This window comes from Salmo trutta, chromosome 14 (genome assembly GCF_901001165.1).
Source record: "Salmo trutta chromosome 14, fSalTru1.1, whole genome shotgun sequence".
NCBI lineage: Eukaryota > Metazoa > Chordata > Actinopteri > Salmoniformes > Salmonidae > Salmo > Salmo trutta.
This window is the reverse complement of record NC_042970.1, coordinates 85,524,511-85,546,959: the sequence shown is the minus strand read 5'-3', so window position 1 is coordinate 85,546,959 and position 22,449 is coordinate 85,524,511. Positions and strand designations below refer to the sequence as shown.

At 44.0% G+C, this 22,449-nt stretch overlaps 1 protein-coding gene across 1 annotated transcript; it reads left to right on the top strand.

The window, feature by feature from the left end:
* Window positions 1–460: 460 nt before the first annotated feature.
* LOC115147770 (MYCBP-associated protein) lies at window positions 461–22,212 on the top strand (the record flags this gene model as incomplete). Its single annotated transcript, XM_029690064.1, has 11 exons — window positions 461–794; window positions 2,976–3,097; window positions 3,680–3,842; window positions 6,350–6,456; window positions 6,640–6,814; window positions 7,033–7,148; window positions 7,222–7,372; window positions 8,781–8,899; window positions 20,099–20,223; window positions 20,851–20,959; window positions 22,024–22,212. Coding segments are annotated over exons 1-11 (1,443 nt in total), but the record flags the coding sequence as incomplete, so codon positions are not given.
* Window positions 22,213–22,449: the final 237 nt, after the last annotated feature.

Below are 22,449 nucleotides of genomic sequence, written 5' to 3'. Positions count from 1 at the left end.
GCACGTTGTGGTGGTTGGATAAATTGAGGCTATGGGAGATTGTGATGATCTGGTGTTTTTAATTCAATATCAACATACAAAGAAGCCATATGTATTTGTTTACCTACTGCTGGCACACGGTGACACATCTGGCCCTTAGCCTTTTTGTATGAGTAAAAATAAGCCTTATAAGCCTATTCATTATTGGCCAATTCAATGTAATTTTCTTTCCTTTTCATTACATTTTGTGATGAAATAGTCCAACAAATAAAGGCCTAATGTATTGACGAGCATCACCAAAGTGCCATAGTTGCAATTTTATACAAATAGTATGTGTTACTTTGTGCTGCCGACTGCCTAGAATTAGGCTTGAATAATTTTCTTCGAGGGAAATTCTTATTCGGCGCTGTTGGATTTGACTGTTGTCCGACAGAAAGTGAGCATCCCTTTAACTGCAACCACGCGTCCGTTGCCATGGGTACAGCGAGGCAGCGGGGAGAAAGAGACATGAATGACAAGGCGAGATGCTAGCTATCAAAAGTTTACTCAACGACGAAGTTGCTTTTGTATACATTTTATAAATGTCACTGTTTAGGGACAATTGTAACTTTCTTGTCTCCCTGCGTGACACCAATTTACTTTAGCTAAAACGACTTCCTCAGCTGCCGAGTTGACTAACTAGCTAGCCTACAACTAACTAGCTAGGCTACAACTAACTATTGTTACCTTAGCTAGCCTAAGCATTGAAATGGCAAGTCTAGGCAAATCCACTGGCAAAACTCCCAAAAAGGAGGCGAGACCTCGGACCCCGCCAGGTATGTAGAATATAGCTAGCTAACATAGCTGTTATACTATTAGCTAGCTAGCTAACTAAACACACACACACACACTCTGTCTGCTCGTTAACGTTAGTGTGTGTGTGTGTGTGTGGGGGGGGGGGGGGGGGGGGGGGGGCGCTAGATAGTCATGAATCATGTAAACGAGAATTTGTTCTCAGTCAATTTACCTGGTAAGATAAGTGTGAAATAAAATTTTAATAAAAAAGAGGGAGAAAGAAGAGAGATAATGAACAAGACCTCCAAGGACACAGTGAAATCTAATTTCCTGTCTTTACTCTGTAAAAGACATTCTCGAGGCATAGGTGTGTATTTGTTTACGTGAGGCTCTGTCGTTGTGTGTGTGTGTTTATCTGTGTGTGTGTTTATTTTGTGTGAACGCTGATGTGTGTGTATGTTTATCTGTGTGTGTGTTTATTTTTGTGTGAATGCTGGTGTGTGTGTGAACATAAACAGGGTACAGTCACAAAGAGAGTGCATGTTGAGCCTCAGTGTCCCCGTTGCCTTCCATTGTGTGCCAAGGTCACCCACTATGGAGGATGAGATTCTTGCAGTTTTTCTTTTATCCCTTCTGTGGCCTTCTCTCACTCTCCGCAAGGTGCTACCCTCCTCTGAAAACCACACAGAATGCACCTCAGCCTCAGAACAGGTGGCAGGGAGGGGGGGGGGGGTAGAAAAGGATAGAAAAGCAAAAGTTGTGGTCATGGTAACCAGGGGCAGACTCAAAAGATGAGTGGTGGGTTGTGTGGTGGTCATGGTGACCAGGGACAGACTCTGTTGCAGTTGGAGCGCTGAGGACGGACAGGATTGCATAACTATGTGTGTTTGTGTGTGTGTGTATGGATATTCTGCTCCACTCTTTCTCTCATGGTCAGGAGATGAGTGATGTGATGTAACAATAGCGTTGCTAACAGCAAATAATGGTCTACATCTACATTTCAGATGTAGCCTGGCCTATGAGTTAGTGTTTGTTAAGTCTGATGCTGTTGGTTCAGTAGTTCAGATGTAGCCTGGTCTATGAGTTAGTGTTTGTTAAGTCTGATGCTGTTGGTTCAGTAGTTCAGATGTAGCCTGGCCTATGAGTTAGTGTTTTTTAAGTCTGATGCTGTTGGTTCAGTTGTTCAGATGTAGCCTGGTCTATGAGTTAGTGTTTGTTAAGTCTGATGCTGTTGGTTCAGTAGTTCAGATGTAGCCTGGCCTATGAGTTAGTGTTTGTTAAGTCTGATGCTGTTGGTTCAGTAGTTCAGATGTAGCCTGGTCTATGAGTTAGTGTTTGTTAAGTCTGATGCTGTTGGTTCAGTAGTTCAGATGTAGCCTGGTCTATGAGTTAGTGTTTGTTAAGTCTGATGCTGTTGGTTCAGTAGTTCAGATGTAGCCTGGTCTATGAGTTAGTGTTTGTTAAGTCTGATGCTGTTGGTTCAGTAGTTCAGATGTAGCCTGGTCTATGAGTTAGTGTTTGTTAAGTCTGATGCTGTTGGTTCAGTAGTTCAGATGTAGCCTGGTCTATGAGTTAGTGTTTGTTAAGCCTGGTGCTGTTGGTTCAGTAGCTCAGATGTAGCCTGGCCTATGAGTTAGTGTTTGTTAAGTCTGATGCTGTTGGTTCAGTAGTTCAGATGTAGCCTGGTCTATGAGTTAGTGTTTGTTAAGCCTGGTGCTGTTGGTTCAGTAGTTCAGATGTAGCCTGGTCTATGAGTTAGTGTTTGTTAAGTCTGATGCTGTTGGTTCAGTAGTTCAGATGTAGCCTGGCCTATGAGTTAGTGTTTGTTAAGCCTGATGCTGTTGGTTCAGTAGTTCAGATGTAGCCTGGTCTATGAGTTAGTGTTTGTTAAGTCTGATGCTGTTGGTTCAGTAGTTCAGATGTAGCCTGGCCTATGAGTTAGTGTTTGTTAAGTCTGATGCTGTTGGTTCAGTAGTTCAGATGTAGCCTGGCCTATGAGTTAGTGTTTGTTAAGCCTGGTGCTGTTGGTTCAGTAGTTGGCTGTGTGTGTCATCACTGGAAACTTGGTTTTCCCCATATGAGTGCAAGCCAAAACAAATACATTCAGAAATGGGGAAGCTTGGTTTATTATTCCGAATTTGAACTGGTGCCATGTTGGCCCCATGTGCTTGGAATGAAACAGCTGGTTCTCTCCTCTCCTCATCCTGTCCTCTCGTCTCCAGAGAAGAAACGTCTGAAAGTGTCAGAGGATTTCTCGTGTCTGAGTGAAGAGCAGCCTCAGAGCCCCACTCTTAAAGGAGAGGACATCCAGGCCCTGGCCATCAGACCTGAGGACCTGGAGAAGGTGTGTGTGTGCATGTGTACATAATGTGTGTGTGTGTACGTGTGTGTGCATAATGTGTGTGTGCATAATGTGTGTGTGTGTATACATAATGTGTGTATACATAATGTGTGTGTGCATGTGTACATAATGTGTGTGTGTACGTGTGTGTGCATAATGTGTGTGTATACATAATGTGTGTGTGTGTGTGTGTGTGTGTGTACGTAACGTGTGTGTATGCATACATAATAGTAAGGGGACACCTAGTCAGTTGCACAACTGAATGCATTCAACCAAAATGTGTTTTCCTCATTTAACCCAACCCCTCTGAATCAGAGAGGTGGGGTGGGGGGGCTACCTTAATCCACGTCCACGTCATCAGCGACGGGGGAGCAGTTCATGTTGGAGATTAACTGGGCAGATTTTTCCCTCTTGCCGGCTCGGGGTTCGAAGTAGCAACTTTATAGTGAGTGTCCCAGCGCTGTAATCGCTCGGCTACCTGCCACCATTGTGTGTGTGTGTGTGTGTGTGTGTGTGTGTGTGTGTGTGTGTGTGTGTGTGTGTGTGTGTGTGTGTGTGTGTGTGTGTGTGTGTGTACGTCCATAGTTGCGGGTGCCCCAGCCCCCTAAAGAACCTCAGAAGCCTACAGCAGTGACCCGAGTGCTGGTGCGTAAGACCCGCCCACCTGATGACATCAGAAAGGGGGTGAGGGTAGCGGTGGCCCGCCCCCTGGCCCAGGACACCACCACACAGCCACTGGACTACACAGGTGAGCTGGCTACACTGCCCCTTCTGGCCGGAGGTGTGGAGTACAGGTGGGGTGTATCACGGTTGTGGTCACTCAACACAATACAGTGGTCACCAATCCTGGTCCTAGAGAGCTACCGGGGTGTGTGGGATTCTCAAATCCGTGATTAGTTCAATCAGGTGTGTGGGATTCTCAAGTCCGTGATTAGTTCCATCAGGTGTGTGAGATTCTCAAGCCTGTGATTAGTTCAATCAGGTGTGTTTTAGAGCTGGGCTGGTGCAAAAGCCTGCAACACACTGTAGCCATCCAGGACCGGGTTTCTGTGACCAGTGGTGTAGACAAACAGGACCAGGTTTCTGTGACCAGTGGTGTAGACATCCAGGACCAGGTTTCTGTGACCAGTGGTGTAGACATCCAGGACCAGGTTTCTGTGACCAGTGGTGTAGACATCCAGGACCAGGTTTCTGTGACCAGTGGTGTAGACATCCAGGACCAGGTTTCTGTGACCAGTGGTGTAGACATCCAGGACCAGGTTTCTGTGACCAGTGGTGTAGACATCCAGGTATTCCCTAACTGGGGTACGCGCAATGCCGTCGGGACTACAGCAAATAAAAATATTTTAAAAAATTTAAAAAATCTTCACATTTTCAAACAGTACATTTATATTTTCCAACGGGGCTATACATTTGCGGGAGGTTTTTTTCTCGCCTGACTAGCCTCGTTACACTGCCCCCCAAAAAATTTAACCATCTAGTGTTCGGCGAAATAACAACACAATGTTGGTAGCGTAGTCAAATAATTAACATCCAATCACATTAACCGTTACTCTCTCGCGGGAATTCCACTAACGTATGTAGGCAAACGTAGCTGCTGCTCATGTTGGTATCTGTACTGATGGCATAGTGGAGTGGTAACATGCGTGCAAGCAGTTGCTCCCGACACCACTTGGGTGAACTGCAGTATCCACCGAGAGGCTCTTGCTGCCAAGGGAATGCCTGACAGCTTGAAAGACATTTTGGACACTACAGTGAAAATGGTTAACTTTGTTAAAATAAGGCCGCTGAACTCTCGTGTATTTTCTGCACTATGCAATGATATGGGCAGCGACCATGTAAAGCTTTTACAACATACAGAAGTGCGCTGGTTATCAAAGGGCAAAATATTGACACATTTTTTTGAATTGAGAGACGAGCTTAAAGTTTTCTTTACTGACCATAATTTTCACTTGTCTGACCGCTTGCATGATGATGAGTTTCTCACACGACTGGCCTATCTGGGTGATGTTTTTTCTCGCCTGAATGATCTGAATCTAGGATTACAGGGACTCTCCGCAACTATGTTCAATGTGCGGGACAAAATTGAGGCTATGATTAAGAAGTTGGAGCTCTTCTCTGTCTGCATTAACAAGGACAACACACAGGTCTTTCCATCATTGTATGATTTTTTTGTGTGCAAATTAACTCAAGCTTACGGACAATGTCAAATGTGATATAGCGAAGCACATGAGTGAGTTGGGTGCGCAATTACACAGGTACTTTCCTGAAATGGATGACACAAACAACTGGATTCATTATCCCTTTCATGCCCTGCCTCCAGTCCACTTACCGATATCTGAACAAGAGAGCCTCATCGAAATTGCAACAAGCGGTTCTGTGAAAATTGAATTGAATCAGACCCACTGCCAGATTTCTGGATTGGGCTGCGCTCAAAGTATCCTGTCTTGGCAAATCGTGCTGTTAAGACACTGATGCCCTTTGCAACCACTTACCTATGTGAGAGTGGATTCACTTTATATGTAAGATGGCTAAATAAAGAGAAAAATGATTGATTATTATTATATTATTATTTGTGCCTTGGTCCTATAAGAGCTCTTTGTCACTTCCCACGAGCCGGGTTGTGACAAAAACTCACACTCATTCTTATGTTTAATAAATGTATCGTATAGTGTGTGTGTGGCAGTCTTACAATGATGGCAAAAAACAACATTTGCGAGTGCGCTGACCCTGGTGCTAGAGGGGGTACGCAGCTGGAGGTTGAGTGTTTGAAGGGGTACGGGACTATGAAACGGTTGGGAACCACTGGTGAAGACAAACAAGGAAAGGGGCTCAGAAACGAATGTTGAAAATCCACTTCACCTTTATATTCATGTTCAGTTCATCTGTTTTGACAGTTCTTTAGTCACCTTGACTGTTATCATTCATCCTCATGCTGTGTAGAACTATTGGTGCTGTCTGTTGTTATGTTGTGTGCTCTTCAGTGGAGGCTGCTGAGGGGAGGACGGCTCATAATAATGGATGGAAGGGAGTCACTAGAATGGTATCAAACACATAAAAGATGTGGTTGATACGGTTCGATTCCTCCCCTCAGCAGCCTCCACTGGTGCTCTTCTATGTTGTATTTCTACTCTCCTGCCTACGTAATGGCCCCCCGTGAGATGAATCAACTATTTACAATTTGAATTTGAATAGTGTTTTGTGTAGTTAATGGAGAGGTGATGTTGACGTGATGTTGCGGTGTGGTTTTGTCAGGACCGGGGGGACCTCGCTTCGACGCCCAGGGGATGGTCCTCCCCCACAGCATTCTGGGTAGTCTGGAGGACTTCAGGACAGAGATGCAGGCCAGGGGAGAGACTGAGGTGAGAGAAGATACCATGGTTGAAAATCCCTTCTAACAAAAAATAATGGTTTTGGTTATAATGCTCTTCAATCAATGTTACAATGACAATGTTTCTCTCTCTATCTCTCTTTCTCTCTGATGGGTTCTGACTCTAAACTTGAAATATTGTTAACCTTTCCCTCCCCCGTATCTCTCTCTCCAGCTGGTGAGGAGGGTGCCAGCCCCTCAGAGAGCCATCTCCCAGGTGTTGGGGGGTCAGAGGGGTGCAGAGAGACCCCCTCCAGTCCCCAGGGGTCAGAGAGACATCCAGAGCCACGCCCTGCAGCACTGGCACACACATATGACCCAGAGACGACACCAGCAGGACCTTATCTCCAGTAGGTCTAACAGAACTACAACTACCACATAAAGGACTACAACTATCATCAACATGATCTCTCTCTTCCTCTTTTCTCTTTTCTCTCTCTTTTCTACCATTTCCCTCTCTCTCTCTTTTCTCTCCTCTCCTTTCTCTTCTCTTTCTCTCTCCCTCTCTCTCTCTCTCTCTCTCCCTCTCTCTCTCTCTCTCTGTTTCTCTCTCTCTCTCTCTCTCTAGACCTGCTCCAGAAGCCAGTAGATAGGCTGTTGATGAACCAGTCCAACCGTTTCAGAGAGATTCAGGAGCAGAGAGAACTGATCACCCGAGGCCTGCCAGCCATACACTCTGGACAGGTAGGAGTCACCTGGAGGGGTGTGTCTATTGCTACTCTAGCCATTTAGAACTAACCTGTGTGTGTGTTGCCAGGGTTACCGTGTAGGCAGTGAGTTCTGGAGCCTTCCTCAGAGGTTTGGTGATGAGCTGAGTGGTATCTCAGCCACCCTGACCCAGACACAGAGAGGACAGCAGGAACCTGTCACACACATCGCACAGCCACACAGCATCCGCATGGAGTCAGGTAAACACATACACACATCTCACAGCCACACAGCATCCACATGGAGTCAGGTAAACACATACACACATCTCACAGCCACACAGCATCCGCATGGAGTCAGGTAAACACATACACACATCTCACAGCTACACAGCATCCACATGGAGTCAGGTAAATACATACACACATCTCACAGCCACACAGCATCCACATGGAGTCAGGTAAACACATACACACATCTCACAGCTACACTGCATCCACATGGAGTCAGGTAAACACATACACACATCTCACAGCCACACAGCATCCGCATGGAGTCAGGTAAACACATACACACATCTCACAGCTACACAGCATCCGCATGGAGTCAGGTAAACACATACACACATCTCACAGCTACACAGCATCCACATGGAGTCAGGTAAACACATACACACATCTCACAGCTACACAGCATCCACATGGAGTCAGGTAAACACATACACACATCTCACAGCTACACAGCATCCACATGGAGTCAGGTAAATACATACACACATCGCACAGCCACACAGCATCCACATGGAGTCAGGTAAATACATACACACATCTCACAGCTACACAGCATCCACATGGAGTCAGGTAAATACATACACACATCGCACAGCCACACAGCATCCTCATGGAGTCAGGTAAACACATACACACATCTCACAGCTACACAGCATCCACATGGAGTCAGGTAAATACATACACACATCTCACAGCTACACAGCATCCACATGGAGTCAGGTAAACACATACACACATCTCACAGCTACACAGAATCCGCATGGAGTCAGGTAAACACATACACACATCTCACAGCTACACAGCATCCACATGGAGTCAGGTAAATACATACACACATCTCACAGCTACACAGCATCCACATGGAGTCAGGTAAATACATACACACATCTCACAGCTACACAGCATCCACATGGAGTCAGGTAAATACATACACACATCTCACAGCTACACAGCATCCACATGGAGTCAGGTAAATACATACACACATCGCACAGCCACACAGCATCCGCATGGAGTCAGGTAAACACATACACACATCTCACAGCTACACAGCATCCACATGGAGTCAGGTAAACACATACACACATCTCACAGCCACACACCATCCGCATGGAGTCAGGTAAACACATACACACATCTCACAGCTACACAGCATCCACATGGAGTCAGGTAAATACATACACACATCTCACAGCCACACAGCATGAATGCAAATACACCCACACACATATGAATGAAAAATACACCCAATACACATATGAATGAATGCACTCATGCACACCCACACGAATGAACACAAACCAAAAACAGACACACACACACACACACACACACACACATACAGTTTCTAAAATAAAGAACTCATTGTGTGTTGTAGGTAATGTTCTCCCAGAGACCTGTGGTTCACCTAGCAGGACCTGGGACCAGAGTCTCTATCTGCAGCATCGACGACATGAGCTCAGAGATGTTCTCAAAGACCTGGACTTCAACCAGCCTGTAAGACTCACACACACACAACACACACACGGCATGGCGCCACACGACATACAGACGCACAGAATTCCAAGTTTGTCCACAGGGGGATAAACTGATTTTTGTACGGTTAAGTTGAGTCATTCATTCTGAATGGTTAAGGTAAGGATTAAGGTTTGCCTGGGGACATGGACACACACACATCTATCACATAACTTTGACATCACTACGCTACGACAACTCTAAAACATTAAATACACTCTACCTCACTCCACAATACTGTTTATCTCACTCCACAATACTATCTACCTCACTCCAATACTGTCTCCCCCCAGTCCACAATACTCTCTACCTCACTCCACATTACTTTATACCTCACTCCACATTACTTTATACCTCACTCCACAATACTGTCTACCTCACTCCACAATACTGTCTACCTCACTCCACAATACTGTCTACCTCACTCCACAATACTGTCTACCTCACTCCACAATACTCTCTACCTCACTTCACAATACTTTATACCTCACTCCACATTACTTTATACCTCACTCCACAATACTTTATACCTCACTCCACAATACTGTCTACCTCACTCCACAATACTGTCTACCTCACTCCACAATACTGTCTACCTCACTCCACAATACTGTCTACCTCACTCCACAATGCTGTCTACCTCACTCCACAATACTTTATACCTCACTCCACAATACTCTCTACCTCACTCCACAATACTGTCTATCTCACTCCACAATACTCTCTACCTCACTTCACAATACTTTATACCTCACTCCACAATACTGTCTACCTCACTCCACAATACTGTCTATCTCACTCCACAATACTGTCTACCTCACTCCACAATACTGTCTACCTCACTCCACAATACTGTCTACCTCACTCCACAATACTTTATACCTCACTCCACAATACTGTCTACCTCACTCCACAATACTTTATACCTCACTCCACAATACTGTCTCACTCACTCCACAATACTGTCTACCTCACTCCACAATACTGTCTACCTCACTCCACAATACTGTCTACCTCACTCCACAATACTGTCTACCTCACTCCACAATACTTTATACCTCACTCCACAATACATTATACCTCACTCCAATACTGTCTACCTCACTCCACAATACTGTCTCACTCACTCCACAATACTGTCTCACTCACTCCACAATACTGTCTACCTCACTCCACAATACTGTCTACCTCACTCCACAATACTGTCTACCTCACTCCAATACTGTCTACCTCACTCCACAATACTGTCTACCTCACTCCACAATACTGTCTACCTCACTCCACAATACTGTCTACCTCACTCCAATACTGTCTACCTCACTCCACAATACTTTATACCTCACTCCACAATACTGTCTACCTCACTCCACAATACTGTCTCACTCACTCCACAATACGTTATACCTCACTCCACAATACTTTATACCTCACTCCACAATACTGTCTACCTCACTCCACAATACTTTCTACCTCACTCCACAATACTGTCTACCTCACTCCACAATACTTTATACCTCACTCCACAATACATTATACCTCACTCCACAATACTGTCTACCTCACTCCACAATACTCTCTACCTCACTCCACAATACTGTCTCACTCACTCCACAATACTGTCTACCTCACTCCACAATACTTTATACCTCACTCCACAATACTCTCTACCTCACTCCACAATACTCCTGCTAGCTGAATAAGTTTTGCCTCACTATAAATACAGTGTTAACTTATTTCCACTTCAAAGACCTTCCAACACCTACACACCACTAAAGAGCCTACTCTAACCACTCCACCTCCTCCACAAACCCCCATTCTTCCCTGTTCCCTCCCCGCTCAGGGTTAGCTGCCCTAACTCTTGATGTCCTGAATAAGTTTAATGACAGTGTACAAGTTAACAGAGAGAGAGGCACACTGTGTGTCTGATGTGGATGTCCTGTACACTCCTGATCCGTTCAGAACAGGACACACACACACATAACTTGTACGGTAATGAAGAGTGTACCCAGTGCCTGCCCAGACATAGAGTGACAGTGTTCAGGTCTGGTGGATTGGAACCCCAGAGGACATGACCAGTCTTGTTCTACTGTTCTACAACATAACAATAACATTATCACTGAGACAGTCCTGTTCTACAACATAACAATAACCCTGTCACTGAGACAGTCCTGTTCTACAACATAACAATAATCCTATCACTGAGACAGTCCTGTTCTATAACAATAACAATAACCCTGTCACTGAGACAGTCCTGTTCTATAACAATAACAATAACCCTGTCACTGAGACAGTCCTGTTCTACTGTTCTAAAACATAACAATACCCCATCACTGAGACAGTCCTGTTCTACAACATAACAATAACATTATCACTGAGACAGTCCTGTTCTACAACATAACAATAACCCTGTCACTGAGACAGTCCTGTTCTACAACATAACAATAATCCTATCACTGAGACAGTCCTGTTCTATAACAATAACCCTGTCACTGAGACAGTCCTGTTCTATAACAATAACAATAACCCTGTCACTGAGACAGTCCTGTTCTACAGTTCTAAAACATAACAATACCCCATCACTGAGACAGTCCTGTTCTACAACATAACAATAACATTATCACTGAGACAGTCCTGTTCTACAACATAACAATAACCCTGTCACTGAGACAGTCCTGTTCTACAACAATAACAATAACCCTGTCACTGAGACAGTCCTGTTCTACAACATAACAATAACCCTGTCACTGAGAGAAACCTGTTCTACTGTTCTACAACATAACAATAACCCTATCACTGAGACAGTCCTGTTCTACGGTTCTATAACAATAACAATAACCCTGTCACTGAGACAGTCCTGTTCTATAACAATAACCCTGTCACTGAGACAGTCCTGTTCTACAACATAACAATAACCCTGTCACTGAGACAGTCCTGTTCTACAACATAACAATAACCCTGTCACTGAGACAATCCTGTTCTATAACAATAACCCGTCACTGAGACAGTCCTGTTCTATAACAATAACAATAACCCTGTCACTGAGACAGTCCTGTTCTACTGTTCTAAAACATAACAATACCCCATCACTGAGACAGTCCTGTTCTACAACATAACAATAACATTATCACTGAGACAGTCCTGTTCTACAACATAACAATAACCCTGTCACTGAGACAGTCCTGTTCTACTGTTCTAAAACATAACAATACCCCATCACTGAGACAGTCCTGTTCTACAACATAACAATAACCCTGTCACTGAGACAGTCCTGTTCTACAACATAACAATAACATTATCACTGAGACAGTCCTGTTTTACAACATAACAATAACCCTGTCACTGAGACAGTCCTGTTCTACAACATAACAATAACATTATCACTGAGACAGTCCTGTTTTACAACATAACAATAACCCTGTCACTGAGACAGTCCTGTTCTACTGTTCTACAACATAACAATAACCCTGTCACTGAGACAGTCCTGTTCTACTGTTCTACAACATAACAATACCGCATCACTGAGACAGTCCTGTTCTACAACATAACAATAACATTATCACTGAGACAGTCCTGTTCTGTAACATAAAATTAACACTATTGAATCAGGTGTACCTACATCCGGTTTTCAGTTGAGGCTGAACAGTTTGTTTGTGTGTGTAACTCTGCCCGTAAACACGCTGGATGATTCAGAGTCCATTGAAGAGCTTGAACGATTCATTGACGAGAGATACTTACGAACTCAAAGAAACATGTCGCTGGTTTTGGAGGATTCAAGCATTGTTAAGGACAACCAACCCAATCAACAAAATAAACCAAAACCAGGTTGGCAAATAGTTATCAACGATGGAACCAAACCATCCCCTAGTAAGAGGGCGAGTGGGGAGAGGTTTACTGATATGGATGTTGACTTGTTAAAATCCATCAATGAAAGGCTTGCCAAACTTGATATCTTGGATATATTACGAGAGGACATCAATGCATTATGTGCCGGTCTAGAATTCAGCCAACGTCAGATTGATGATCTAAGGAAAGAGAACACGGAGCTGAAAGGTGCTGTAGACTCTATTCATAGCAAGGTGGAGGAGGTACAAAGGGATGAAAGGTGCTGTAGACTCTATTCATAGCAAGGTGGAGGTGGTGCAAAGGGATGAAAGGTACTGTAGACTCTATTCATAGCAAGGTGGAGGTGGTACAAAGGGATGCAAGGTACTGTAGACTCTATTCATAGCAAGGTGGAGGTGGTGCAAAGGGATGAAAGGTACTGTAGACTCTATTCATAGCAAGGTGGAGGTGGTACAAAGGGATGAAAGGTACTGTAGACTCTATTCATAGCAAGGTGGAGGTGGTACAAAGGGATGAAAGGTACTGTAGACTCTATTCATAGCAAGGTGGAGGTGGTACAAAGGGATGAAAGGTACTGTAGACTCTGTTCATAGCAAGGTGGAGGTGGTACAAAGGGATGAAAGGTGCTGTAGACTCTATTCATAGCAAGGTGGAGGTGGTGCAAAGGGATGAAAGGTGCTGTAGACTCTATTCATAGCAAGGTGGAGGTGGTGCAAAGGGATGAAAGGTGCTGTAGACTCTATTCATAGCAAGGTGGAGGTGGTACAAAGGGATGAAAGGTACTGTAGACTCTATTCATAGCAAGGTGGAGGTGGTGCAAAGGGATGAAAGGTGCTGTAGACTCTATTCATAGCAAGGTGGAGGTGGTACAAAGGGATGAAAGGTGCTGTAGACTCTATTCATAGCAAGGTGGAGGTGGTGCAAAGGGATGAAAGGTACTGTAGACTCTATTCATAGCAAGGTGGAGGTGGTACAAAGGGATGAAAGGTACTGTAGACTCTGTTCATAGCAAGGTGGAGGTGGTGCAAAGGGATGAAAGGTACTGTAGACTCTATTCATAGCAAGGTGGAGGTGGTACAAAGGGATGAAAGGTACTGTAGACTCTATTCATAGCAAGGTGGAGGTGGTACAAAGGGAGAACAAACAACTTAAAGAAACCTTGATTGATGTACAGTGTCGATCAATGCGGGACAATCTAATATTTTCAGGGATACCGGAGAATGACAACAACAGAGGCTGTGAGGACACAGTCCGAGACTTTATGTCAACTCAACTAAAACTGCCCACTGATGTTGTGCGTAATGTCACTTTCTCCAAAGTCCATAGAATAGGTAAGACCTCTGGAAATAGGCCACAGGCTATTTGTGTTTTGACACATTTAAGCAAAAGGAAATTATGAAGAACATGGGCAGAGAACTCAGAAACACTGATTTTGGAATGAATGATCACTTCCCCACCGAGATCAATGAAAGGAGAAAAAAACTATATCCCATCATGAAGGAAAAACGTTGCCTGAGTCAACGAGTCTCCATGGTGATGGATAAACTTTATATCAACGGGCAATTGTATCGGGACTCTAGAGTAACTCCCTGGCTATTTTAATTTAATGTTCAAATTTGAGTTTGTGTGTTGTAGTGTATCATGACAACTTCAACTATAACGAATACATGCTCTATTGATCTTCACTTGACAAGGAAAGGGTTGCATATAGCTCAGGTTAATGTATGTAGCCTTCCTAACAAAATATATTAGGTTTTTAACTTGGTCAACATAAATAATATTAATATTTTGGCTTTGACTGAAACGCATTTAGATGCATCTGTAGATGATGGGCAAATTAACATTCCTGGATATAGTCTACTGAGAAGGGACAGGAATAGGAATGGTGGGGGTGTAGCACTGTACATTCAGAATCATATACCTTTTAAGAGGAGGGATGACCTTAATGTATGTCAAGTAGAGGCACTATAGGCTCAAGTACATCTGCCTCACCAGGCAGCCATATTGGTGGGATGTGTGTATAGACCTCCTAGCTCTAAGGTGTCCTATTTGGATGACTTATGTACTGGGTTTGACCAGGCCACAGATAGCAACAGAGATGTATTTATCTTGGGTGATTTTAATATAAATTGGAAGGATCACAATAATTTGAATAGAACAAAATTGATGAGATATGCCGAGAACTGTGGTTTGAAACAAATGGTTAATGATACTACTAATCATCAATTACGTTGGGTCATCGTTCAGACACATGCATTGATTTGATTTTCTGTAATATACCATCGCAATGCTTAAAAGCCAGATCAATGCCAGTGGGCTGGACAGACCATAATATTGTGACCATAACCATCAACACCAAGGTTTGTGGTCAAGAGACATTTTAAAACATTTAATCATGAGCTATTTCTAAATTATTTGACTGCTGTACCCTGGGAGCTGATTTATCTAGAGGATGATTTAAATCACGCTACAGAATGTTTTATTGATTTGCTCACTGAGGTAATGGACCATCATGCCCCTATAAGAAAGAGTACAGTTGGTGCTCGTCCATCTCCATGGATTGATGATGAACTGCGTGAGGCTTTTTCTCAAAGAAAAGAGAATAATAACTAAACCAGTTGATATTGCCAATCATTTTGCTGATTTTTTTACAAAGAAAATACATTTACTGAGCAACACTGTAAACATACATTCTTCCAAGCAAGCTATTGTCCAATGGATTGATGATCATATTATGAGCAACAAGACCTGCTCTTTTAGTCTGCAAACGGTGTCAGTGAAGGAGGTGTTAAACCTATTGAAGTCATTACCTGATGTTAAATCTACAGGTTATGGTCTTATGGACAATTTTTTGCTACGCTGTGCTGCTCCCCAGATTGCAGTTCCACTGAGATACATATTTAATTGGTCACTGGAAAAGGGGATGTTTGCAAATGTATGGAAGCATGCCAAACTGTGTCCTATTCCGAAAGACTGCAAAGAACCCATTACTCCTGTCAATAGTCGACCAACTAGTCTACTCCCTACACTCAGTAAGACATTGGAGGGTATTGTGAGTAGACAAATATGGGAGTACATGGAAAAGAATGATCTGATTACAGCCAATCAGCATGCTTATCGCAAAAAACATTCCACTACCACTGCATTGGTTGACATGACTGACCAGTGGCTCAATGCTATGAATAATGGCAAGTTTGTGGGTGTACTATTTTTAGATTTCAGTGCAGCATTTGATTTAGTGGATCATGAAATAATTTTGACAAAATGAATGCATTATGGTTTTAAGGAGGTAGCATTGAATTGGGTACAGTCATATCTAACTGACAGGAAACAGTTCACCTATATCAATGGTTCATTTTCTTCCCCTCATGCTTTAAACTGTGGAATACCGCAGGGCAGCTGCCTTGGGCCACTTCTTTATTTAATATATACCAACGACCTTCCCTATGCCTTAGCTGAAACTCAAGCTACTATATTTGCAGATGATACTACAATTTATGCAGCAAGACAATCGGTTCAACAGGTACAGCAAGCTTTGCAAGGAGATTTGGAGAATATCAGGGAGTGGGTTTGCCAGAACAAACTTGTTTTAAACACCAAGAAAACCAAAGTTATGTTGGTCTGTTCCACTAGGAAAAGGCCAAAACAGCATGGGATACAATTAAGTATGGGAGGAGTACAAATTAAAGAAGTGGCAGAAACCAAACTATTGGGAGTGCAGCTAGACAACTGCTTATCATGGTCGTCTCAAATAACTAATCTATGTAAAAAAAAAAAAAACGTTAAAAAAACTACATGCATAATCAGAAGGATAGCTAAATATTTCCCAGGAAAAATTCTTAAGCAAATAACACAAGCATTAATTGAGAGTCAGGTGAACTACTGTTCTGTGGTCTGGGGAAATGCATCATCAAGTGAAGTTAGGAGGCTGCAGATTGCACAGAACAAAGCAGCAAGGATTGTTTTAAGGTGGAGATATGGTTCTTCTGTTGCAGTCATGCGCAATGTTCTTGGTTGGTCATCAATCGACAAGATAATTTTAAAAAACATGCTTATTTTATTTTATAATATACATAATTTAAAACGGCCAAGTTCTATTCACAACGGTAATCAGTTGGTAAGAGACAGACATTCCGTAAATACTAGGAATAGATTGTCCACCATTTATGTGTTATCCAGACAGAAAAGAGAAATAGGCAAAATAACATTTCGATTTAGAGCAATAAAGAAATGGAATAAATTAACTAAGCAAACCAGAAACCTTTCAATATATACATTTAAACATTATTTTAAAAATATTTAAATATAATACATAGAAATGTTGTGGGACTATAGTAGATGAAGAATCAATATTTTTTAGATTGAGTATTTATTGGGTCATTATGTTAGTATTTTATGTATGTTTGTAATAGTGTGTTATATGTGAAAATGTGTTCGTATTATAAATTGTATTTTAATGTTTAAGGACTCTTGGAAGATTAGTCCAAATGGGGACTAAATGTCACGTCCTGACCAGTAAAAGGGATTATTTGTCATTGTAGTTTGGTCAGGGCGTGGCAGGGGGTGTTTGTTTTGTGTTTTGGGGTTTAGGTTCTATGTTATCTATTTCTATGTTTATATCTAGTTTTCTATTTCTATGTTGGGTTTTTGGCAATGACCTCCAATTAGAGGCAGCTGGTTGTCGTTGTCTCTAATTGGAGGCCATATTTAGTTGTTTGTTTCACTTGTGTTTTGTGGGTGGTTAATTTCTGTATAGCCTGTGTGCCTTACGGAACTGTTTCGTCGTTTTGTTTATTTCGTTTGTGTTCACGTTACTTCAAATAAAGATGAGCACTTTACCCACTGCGCCTTGGTCCTATCCTTACAACGCCTATGACACTAAAAGAGATCCAAATAAAATAAAATCACTGAGACAGTCCTGTTCTACAACATAACAATAACCCTGTCACTGAGACAGTCCTGTTCTATAACAATAACAGTAACCCTGTCACTGAGACAGTCCTGTTCTACAACATAACAATAACCCTGTCACTGAGACAGTCCTGTTCTATAACAATAACAATAACCCTGTCACTGAGACAGTCCTGTTCTACAACATAACAATAACCCTGTCACTGAGAGAGACCTGTTCTACTGTTCTACAACATAACAATAACACTATCACTGAGAGAGACCTGGGGCACCGTCAGACACACACACACTGGTCCAGAAACACACACTAGCACACGTAACACACATACATACAACAGACACCCACAGCTTTACCTCTCCTCACCCTCTGTGCATAGTCATTGTCAATTAGACCTGATTAGCAGCTTAAGTAATAGGCGCTTATTATGGGGGAGTTCATTCACACACACACACACACACTCAGGCAGTGTTGTAATGAACCTGTATGTTCTGGTCTGGCGGTGGTGTGTGTATGTGTGTTTGTGTTCATTCAAGGGTGTGGATGTCAGTGTGGTCTGACTGGGAGTTTGATGTGTCCAGAGAAACAGACAGAGACAGAATGTGCTGTCAGATAGATGATGGAGAGAGAGAGAGCGTGAGACAGAGAGCGAGAGAGAGAGAGAGAGCTGAGAACACATTGAGAGGGAAAGCGAGAAATGGACAGAAAGAAACAGACTACATATTGACATGGCTGAAGACAGTGGGTAGAAACAGAGACTACATATTGAGACGGCTGAAGACAGTGGGTAGAAACAGAGACTACATATTGACATGGCTGAAGACAGTGGGTAGAACCAGAGACTACATATTGAGACGGCTGAAGACAGTGGGTAGAAACAGAGACTACATATTGAGATGGCTGAAGACAGTGGGTAGAAACAGAGACTACATATTGACATGGCTGAAGACAGTGGGTAGAAACAGAGACTACATATTGACATGGCTGAAGACAGTGGGTAGAAACAGAGACTACATATTGAGACGGCTGAAGACAGTGGGTAGAAACAGACTACATATTGACATGGCTGAAGACAGTGGGTAGAAACAGACTACATATTGAGACGGCTGAAGACAGTGGGTAGAAACAGAGACTACATATTGAGACGGCTGAAGACAGTGGGTAGAAACAGAGACTACATATTGACATGGCTGAAGACAGTGGGTAGAAACAGAGACTACATATTGAGACGGCTGAAGACAGTGGGTAGAAACAGAGACTGCATATTGACATGGCTGAAGACAGTGGGTAGAAACAGAGACTACATATCGACATGGCTGAAGACAGTGGGTAGAAACAGAGACTACATATTGAGATGGCTGAAGACAGTGGGTAGAAACAGAGACTACATATTGACATGGCTGAAGACAGTGGGTAGAAACAGAGACTACATATTGAGATGGCTGAAGACAGTGGGTAGAAACAGAGACTACATATTGACATGGCTGAAGACAGTGGGTAGAAACAGAGACTACATATTGACATGGCTGAAGACAGTGGGTAGAAACAGAGACTACATATTGAGATGGCTGAAGACAGTGGGTAGAAACAGAGACTACATATTGACATGGCTGAAGACAGTGGGTAGAAACAGAGACTACATATTGAGACGGCTGAAGACAGTGGGTAGAAACAGAGACTACATATTGACATGGCTGAAGACAGTGGGTAGAAACAGAGACTACATATTGACATGGCTGAAGACAGTGGGTAGAAACAGAGACTACATATTGAGATGGCTGAAGACAGTGGGTAGAACCAGAGACTACATATTGAGACGGCTGAAGACAGTGGGTAGAAACAGACTACATATCGACATGGCTGAAGACAGTGGGTAGAAACAGAGACTACATATTGACATGGCTGAAGACAGTGGGTAGAACCAGAGACTACATATTGACATGGCTGAAGACAGTGGGTAGAAACAGAGACTACATATTGAGACGGCTGAAGACAGTGGGTAGAAACAGAGACTACATATTGACATGGCTGAAGAGTGGGTAGAAACAGAGACTACATATTGACATGGCTGAAGACAGAGGGTAGATGTTCATGTTATGTTGTGTTACCTGTCACTTTGATACCCTGATACTGTGTTCATGTTATCTTGTGTTACCTGTCACTTTGATACCCTGATACTGTTCAGCCATATTTCAGTGAACAATTACTGTCTGGTTTGTTCCCTAGTTATAGGATGCATCCCAAATGGCAACCTATTCCCTACATAGTGCACTACTATTGGCCAGAGCCACAGGACCCTATTCCCTAGATAGTGCACTACTATTGGCCAGAGCCACATGACCCTATTCTCTCTCTCTCTCTCTCTCTCCCTCTCGCTCTCTCTCCCTCTCCCAGTCTCTCACTATACTGTCCTCTCCCCGCCTCTCTAGGAGATAGATGGCTTGGAGGTGATTGGCACAGGCCAGCCCTTCACCTCTGTCACTGTGAAGCGGAGCCCCATATTGGAGGAGGAGGAGAGGGAGGAGCTTAGCGAGGCGGAGCAGAAGGAGAACCAGTAAGAAATGCCCCCTCATCCTAAATCACTAACAAACAGTTTATCTAGTGGCTCATTGATTCTGATGATATCCTCATGTTGGTCCATTGTAGCGTTGCCAATAGTGACCGTGTGTATTGATTCTGATGATATCCTCATGTTGGTCCATTGAAGCGTTGCCGATAGTGACCGTGTGTATTGATTCTGGGGGCGGCAGGTAGCCTAGTGGTTAGAGCGTTGGGCCAGTAACCGAAAGGGACCTGGATTAAATCCCAGAGCTGACAAGGTAAAAATCGTTCTGCCCCTGAACAAGGCAGTTAACCCGCTGTTCCCCGGTAGGCTGTCATTGTAAGTAAGTGACTGACTTGCCTAGTTAAATAAAGGTAAAATAAAATAAATAAAAAATATTCTCATGTTTGTCCATTGTAGCATGGCCGATAGTGACTGAGTGTACATCCCAAATGTACACTCATTTGGCCCTATATGCCCTATATAGTCCTAGTGCACTACTTTTGATCAGAGCCTTATGGTACAGAGGGCACCTTATTCACTATGTAGGGCCAATAGGGGCCTTTGTTCAAAAGTAAGGCACTATATAAGCAATAGGATGCCATTTGAGACACGACCTGTCCCTCTGTCTGTTCCCAGTGACCCTCTGTCGCAGTTTGATGATGTCATGCTGGACGCGGTGCTGGTGCCTGCCCTGAGGTTCTGTGGGCAGCCCGCCCGCTGGACAGGCAACTCCACCTCTCACAAGGTACACACACACACACACACACACACACACACACACACACACACACACACACACACACACACACACACACAAACTGTTAACCTGTAGAGCAACCACGTATAGACAGTAGAATGATAAAACTCTTGTTCATATGGTCTATTGTTTGGTGAGTGGAGGAGAAATTATTTCAACAACAGGTTTTAGTCATAGTACTCTTTGTTAGTTACAACACTGAAAAACAGCATATTATCTCCCCCTCCCTCCCTCTCTCCTTCTCCATCCTCCTCTCAACCCTCCTCTGTCTCTCTACCTCCTCCCTCCCTCCCTCTCTCCTTCTCCATCCTCCTCTCAACCCTCCTCTGTCTCTCTACCTCCTCCCTCCCTCTCTCCTTCTCCATCCTCCTCTCAACCCTCCTCTGTCTCTCTACCCCCTCCCTCCCTCCCTCTCTCCTTCTCCATCCTCCTCTCAACCCTCCTCTGTCTCTCTACCTCCTCCCTCCCTCTCTCCTTCTCCATCCTCCTCTCAACCCTCCTCTGTCTCTCTACCCCCTCCCTCCCTCCTCTCTCCTTCTCCATCCTCCTCTCAACCCTCCTCTGTCTCTCTACCTCCCTCCCTCTCTCCTTCTCCATCCTCCTCTCAACCCTCCTCTGTCTCTCTACCTCCCTCCCTCTCTCCTTCTCCATCCTCCTCTCAACCCTCCTCTGTCTCTACCTCCTCCCTCCCTCTTTCCTTCTCCATCCTCCTCTCAACCCTCCTCTGTCTCTACCTCCTCCCTCCCACTCTCCTTCTCCGTCCTTTTCTCTTTCTCTCCCTCCTCTCTCTCTCCTTCTCCATCCTCCTCTCAACCCTCCTCTCTCTCTCTCCCCTCCCTCTTATCTCCCTCTCTACCTTACTCCCTCTCCCCCTCTCTCCCTCTCTCTCCCTCTCTCTCCCTCCTTCCTCACACTCTCCTTCTTCATCCTCTTTTCAATCCTCTCGCTCCCTCCCTCCCCTCTGTCTCCCTCCCTTCTCTCAACCCCTATCTCTCTCCCCTCCCTCTTATCTCCCTCTCTCCCGTACCCCCTCTCCCTCTCTCTCCTCCCAGGGGGAGGTGGGTATCAGTGCCAGGGTAACGTTTGAGGCCCTGTCAGGAGAGAGAGCCAGTTCAGACATGGAGGTGCAGAACGAGGGCAGTACAGCAGTCTACTACAGCTGGCAGCGCCTGGCTGTACCACACAGCTTCCCTGACGCCAGGACACACACACACACACAGCACTTCTACTTCAACACCTCCACAGGTACACACACACACTACACATGTACGCGCAGACACACTATGTATGTACACACACGCTGTGTTTTTGTTCACACAGCTGGCAGCATTTACGTCAATGCATGTCATAATTACAACCTGCTTTGTCCTCCTTTCTCTTTCTCTGTCCCTCTCTCCCCATTCCTCTCTCCTTCTCCCCATCTCTCTCTCTCTCTCTCTCTCGCTCTCTCTCTCTCTCTCTCTCTCTCTCTCTCTCAT